The 6,000-nt window shown below is 50.2% G+C and overlaps 1 protein-coding gene across 1 annotated transcript in view; it reads left to right on the top strand.

Annotated features, from left to right (window-relative positions):
* The first annotated feature begins 602 nt into the window (after positions 1-602).
* The window catches only part of YAF2 (YY1 associated factor 2), a 55,439-nt gene continuing 50,041 nt past the window's right edge, over positions 603-6,000 (top strand). Inside the window, exons 1-2 of the mRNA XM_077265121.1 lie at positions 603-765; positions 899-1,024. Of these exons, the coding sequence (XP_077121236.1) occupies positions 740-765; positions 899-1,024 (152 nt within the window). The 5' untranslated portion in view covers positions 603-739. The remainder of the gene's footprint in view (positions 766-898; positions 1,025-6,000) is intronic.

Raw genomic sequence — 6,000 nt, 5'->3', positions numbered from 1 at the left:
ACAGTTGGGGCGGAGGGAGTGAGGGGTTAAGTGGGGTCAGCATAATGTGCCTGTGGAGGAGTTCACGGTAGGGGTAGCGTTTTGTTGTTGACATCATACTTTATGGGAGCAATGAGAGGGGATCCCGGGGCTTCTCTGACTTGGTAAGGGCTGCAGCTGTGAGCTCGGCTCTTCTGTGCCCCATCATTTCTATGTGGCCCCATGATTTCTATGTACCCCCGCTCCTACCCCTCGGTGACCCCGCCAATCCCCATCTATGGGCCGAGAGGCCACGTGATTTGGTTGCCTCTGACTGACAGTTATTTTTTAAGTTACTTATTGGCACAGTGACGGGCCCCTTAGCTCACCAATCGGAGGGCTATGCTGTAAGGGGGGCTCTTTTTGGAAGGGTCGTACACAGTGAATCTGAGCGGCCTCTGGTCCCATGGACCTTTCCGGCTGGAATGGAACAATGCTCACAAGCGGGGCGACCCTACCGATATGGCACCATGGATACGTCCACGTCTCCCGTGTAAGTGACCGGTGCTGGTGAGCACGGCGGGGCATTACCGGGAGCCGCTCCATCACATACCAGGCAGATGATGAGCTGACGCCTCTCCCGCTGCTCGGACTCATGTGATTGGACGCCCCGGGTCACGTGTGGCGGCGGACAGCTGGCTGCGGCGGATCGCGGTCGGTGCAGCCGCTTGTGTGCCGGGGCTTTGGTGCTCGGCCTCCGCTTCCTGTCATTCGCCGCAGCATGGGAGACAAGAAAAGTCCCACAAGGTGAGCAGCGGAGGCGGCCGTGCGGGGACGGAAGGAGCCCTGCGCCTGTAGCGCCCGAGGCCGCGGCAGATGTTCGCGGGCCTTGTGTGCTGCATGTAGCCATGTCTGCGGCTCACACTTCTCTCTTCTTCAGGCCGAAGCGGCAGCCGAAGCCGTCGTCAGACGAGGGATACTGGGACTGCAGCGTGTGCACGTTCAAGAACAGCGCCGAGGCCTTCAAGTGCCTGATGTGTGATGTGCGCAAAGGGACGTCCACCCGGTGAGAGGAACAATGCGGCGCCGTGATGGCCGGGGTCCGGGGCAGCCGTGTGTCTGGGGGCTGTCCTGGGGTCAGTGGTGCGTCTGGTGGCTGTCCGTGGGGCGGCTGGGCGTCTGGTGGCTGTCCGTGGGGCGGCCGGGCGTCTGGCGGCTGTCCCGTGGGGCGGCCGGGCGTCTGGCGGCTGTCCCGTGGGGCGGCCGGGCGTCTGGCGGCTGTCCCGTGGGGCGGCCGGGCGTCTGGCGGCTGTCCCGTGGGGCGGCCGGGCGTCTGGCGGCTGTCCCGTGGGGCGGCCGGGCGTCTGGCGGCTGTCCCGTGGGGCGGCCGGGCGTCTGGCGGCTGTCCCGTGGGGCGGCCGGGCGTCTGGCGGCTGTCCCGTGGGGCGGCCGGGCGTCTGGCGGCTGTCCCGTGGGGCGGCCGGGCGTCTGGCGGCTGTCCCGTGGGGCGGCCGGGCGTCGGGCGGCTGTCCCGTGGGGCGGCCGGGCGGCTGTCCCGTGGGGCGGCCGGGCGGCTGTCCCGTGGGGCGGCCGGGCGGCTGTCCCGTGGGGCGGCCGGGCGGCTGTCCCGTGGGGCGGCCGGGCGGCTGTCCCGTGGGGCGGCCAGGCGGCTGGTGGCTGTCCCGGGGGGCGGCCGCGCGTCTGGGCTTCGTTGATCTGGGACAGTTATACTTTTATTGGCTAATCCAGACCAGCAGCCTCATAGTCCACGCAGCCGTACATTTGGGGCAGCAGTCTCCGAGCTGAGATCCAGTCTTCCGTATGTTTGGCGGCAGATCTAATTTCCCATAGCCGGCTGTCTCCACAATGAAAGCTGTGATCCGACCAGTTCCCTCCTTCCACTCTTTGCTTCCCCTGGATTCAGTGTTTGGGAGAAGTTGCTGTCTGCCATGTACCATGCTCAGCTATAGGCCATCTACCCTAGACAGCCGCCGGCCTGTGTCTCATATGTCTGACGTTAATTCCTCCGGACTTTTACGTACACATGCACACTCTGTGTAGCTGAGTTGGCATACAGTTCTGGCCAAAAGTATTGACACCCCTGCAGTTCTGTCAGATAATACTCAGTTTCTTCCTGAAAATGATTGCAAACACATTCTTTGGTATTATTATATTGATTTAATTTGTCTTAAATGAAAAAACACAAAAAGAATTGTCCTAAAGCCAAAATGGATATAATTCCACACCAAACATAAAAAAAGGGGGTGGACAAAAGTATTGGCACTGTTTGAAAAATCATGTGATGCTTCTCTAATTTGTGTAAGAACTGTCTGAGTACTTGAGAAACCAAATTGTGAGGAAGCATGAGCAATCTCAAGGCTACATGTCCATCTCCAAAGACCTGAATGTTCCTGTGTCTACCGTGCACAGTGTCATCAAGAAGTTTAAAGCCCATGGCACTGTGGCTAACCTCCCTAGATGTGGACGGAAAAGAAAAATTGACTAGAGATTTCAACGCAAGATTGTGCGGATGTTGGATAAAGAACCTCGACTAACATCCAAACAAGTTCAAGCTGCCCTGCAGTCCGAGGGTATAACGGTGTCATCCCGTACTATCCGTCGGTGTCTGAATGAAAAGGGACTGTATGGTAGGAGACCCGGGAAGACCCCACTTCTTACCCCGAGACATAAAAAAGCCAGGCTGGAGTTTGCCAAAACTTACCTGAAAAAGCCTAAAACGTTTTGGAAGAATGTTCTGTGGTCAGATGAGACAAAAGTAGAGCTTTTTGGGCAAAGGCATCAACATAGAGTTTACAGGAGAAAAAAAGAGGCATTCAAAGAAAAGAACATGGTCCCTACAGTCAAACATGGCGGAGGTTCCCTGATGTTTTGGGGGTTGGTTTGCTGCCTCTGGCACTGGACTGCTTGACCGTGTGCATGGCATTATGAAGTCTGAAGACTACCAACAAATTTTGCAGTATAATGTAGGGCCCAGTGTGAGAAAGCTGGGTCTCCCTCAGAGGTCATGGGTCTTCCAGCAGGACAATGACCCAAAACACACTTCAAAAAGCACTAGAAAATGGTTTGAGAGAAAGCACTGGAGACTTCTAAGGTGGCCAGCAATGAGTCCAGACCTGAATCCCATAGAACACCTGTGGAGAGATCTAAAAATGGCAGTTAGGAGAAGGCACCCTTCAAATATCAGGGACCAGGAGCAGTTTGCCAAAGAAGAATGGTCTAAAATTCCAGCAGAGCATTGTAAGAAACTCATTGATGGTTACCGGAAGCGGTTGGTCGCAGATATTTTGGCTAAAGGTTGTGCAACCAAGTATTAGGCTGAGGGTGCCAATACTTTTGTCGGGCCCATTCTTGGAGTTTTGTGTGAAATGATCAATGTTTTGCTTTTTGCTTCATTCTCTTTTGTGTTTTTTTCATTTAAGACAAATTAAATGAAGATAATAATACCAAAGAATTTGTGTTTGCAATCATTTTCAGGAAGAAACTGAGTATTATCTGACAGAATTGCAGGGGTGTCGATACTTTTGGCCACAACTGTATATACACTATGGTTCCAAAGTTTGTCACCCAGACAATTTTGTGTTTTCCATGAAAACTCTTACTTTTATTAATCAAATGAATTGAAAATCTAGTCCAGACATTGACAAGGTTTAAAAAAAAAAAAAAAAAAAAGATTTTTATTTGAAATAATAATTTTCTCCTTCAAACTTTGCTTTCGTCAAAGAATGCTCCCTTTACAGCAATTACAGCATTGTAGACCTTTGGCATTCTAGCAGTTAATTTGCTGAGGTAATCTGGAGATATTTCACCCCATTCTTCCAGAAGCCCCTCCCACAAGTTGGTTTGGCTTGATGGGCACTTTTTTGCGCACCATACGGTCAAGGTGCTCCCACAACAGCTCAATGGGGTTGAGATCTGGTGACTGCACTGGCCACTCCATTACAGATAGAATACCAGCTGCCTGCTTCTTCCCAATCAAGCGCTGTCCACAGGATATGGCATGGCGTTGCAAAATGGAGTGATAGCTTTCCTTATTCAAAATACCTTATACCTCGAACAAATCTCCCACTTTCCAAGCACCAAAGCAACCCCAGACCACCACATTACCTCCACCATGCTTGACAGATGGCGTCAGGCACTCTTCCAGCATCTTTTCAGTTGTTCTGCGTATCACAAATTTTCTGTGTGATCCAAACACCTCAAACTTGGATTCGCATCTTCATAACACTTTTTCCAATCTTCCCCTGTCCAATGTTTGTGTTCTTTTGCCCATATTAATCTTTTCCTTTTATTAGCCAGTCTCAGATATGGCTTTTTCTTAGCCACTCTGCTCTGAAGGCCAGCATCCCGGAGTCGCCTCTTCACTGTAGACATTGACACTGGCGGTTTGCATGTATTATTTAATGAAGCTGCCAGTTGAGTACCTGTGAGGCGTCGATTTTCTCAAACTACAGACTCTAATGTACTTGTCTTGCCTCTCAGTTGTGCAGCGGGGCCTCCTACTTCTCTTTCTACTCTGGTTAGAGCCTGTTTGTGCTCTCCTCTGAAGGGAGTGGTACACACCGTTGTAGGAAATCTTCAGTTTCTTGGCAATTTCTCACATGGAATAGCCTTAATTTCTAAGAACAAGAATAGACTGTCGAGTTTCACATGAAAGTTCTTTTTTTTTCTGGCCATTTTGAGTTTATTGGAACTGACAAATGTAATGCTCCAGATTCTCAACTAGCTCAAAGGAAGGTCAGGCTTATGGGTTCTCTAATCAGCCAAACTGTTTTCAGCTGTGCTAACATACTTGCACAAGGGTTTTCAAGTGTATTCTAACCATCCATTAGCCTTCTTACGCAGTTAGCAAACACAAATTACTATAAGAACACTGGAGTGATGGGTGTTGGAAATGGGCCTCTATACACCTATGAAGGTATTGCATTACAAACCAGACTTTTGCAGCTCGAATTGTCATTTACCACATTAACAATGTATAGAGTGTATTCCTGAATCATTTAATGTTGGCTGCATTGAAAAAAAATGCTTTTCTTTAAAAAATAAGGAAATGTCTAAGTGACCCTAAATTTTGGAACGGTAGTGTATTAATAGAAAATGTGGAGTAAGCCTCCTGTCAGTCACCTCCCAAGAATGATTTATCTCCCCTAGAAAGGAAAGGTTGGATGTTGTAAGTCAAAATGTCCAATCTAATCTCCCATTAGAGTGTTGCCTGGTCCTGTAAAGGTTGGCCAGTTGGGCAGACATTGGTATACTTTATATGGAGACCTGTAGCTCCTTGGCAATCCTTGATGGAGAATGGAATATGGGACATTTCCTTTCTCTCTTCTGGCCTGTTGGCGGTTCTGTAGACTCAGCCTGTGGTGAGTACACCCTAGGTTTGGGAACACTAGCCCTAGAATGGTTTACTCCCAGGAATATCTTTTGCACTCTCTAATCTGTGTTTGTTCTCATGGCTCACATCTACGTCATGCCCACCTGAGCGTATAAAAGTGCCAACTCCTTCTGCTATCTTTTTAGGGGACCCCTGCCCAGTGTGAACCACCAGCCTTTGAGGAATACATGCTGTACTTGTGTTGTCCATAGTATTTTGATATGATTTGGGTAGGCGATAGGTAGGTAATAGCTGCATGATCGGTCAACTTTATGCTTGGCAGGGAATGGAAAAACGTTCAGCAGGTCTTGGCCAAAACTGGGCCAGTATCGTAGGCCCCATTGTGGGAGTTTCTACATTAGCGTGGTCATACACATGAGACAAATGATGGCAGATTTTGGAGAAAATCAAAGCTCCGACAAGTGAAATATGTTGCTATCAGGGGTGTGTGATATGAGCTTGTCATTATTCTCCTCCATCATTCCCATTGGAGCAGTAGCATATACTGGGGAGAGGGGTCAGGAGCGTACAGCTTGACTCTGCCATTGCGAAATTGATGGGCTTCAGTCCTGCAGCAGAGCGGCTAAGTAACAGGAGGTGGAGGGTCTGCAGTGAATAGGAGCCGAGCTTCATTTCCCGGCAGTGGTCAC

This window comes from Ranitomeya variabilis, chromosome 5 (assembly GCF_051348905.1).
Source record: "Ranitomeya variabilis isolate aRanVar5 chromosome 5, aRanVar5.hap1, whole genome shotgun sequence".
NCBI classification, from domain to species: Eukaryota; Metazoa; Chordata; class Amphibia; order Anura; family Dendrobatidae; genus Ranitomeya; species Ranitomeya variabilis.
Note: the sequence above shows the minus strand (reverse complement) of the source record. Positions and strands in the feature narration are given on the sequence as shown.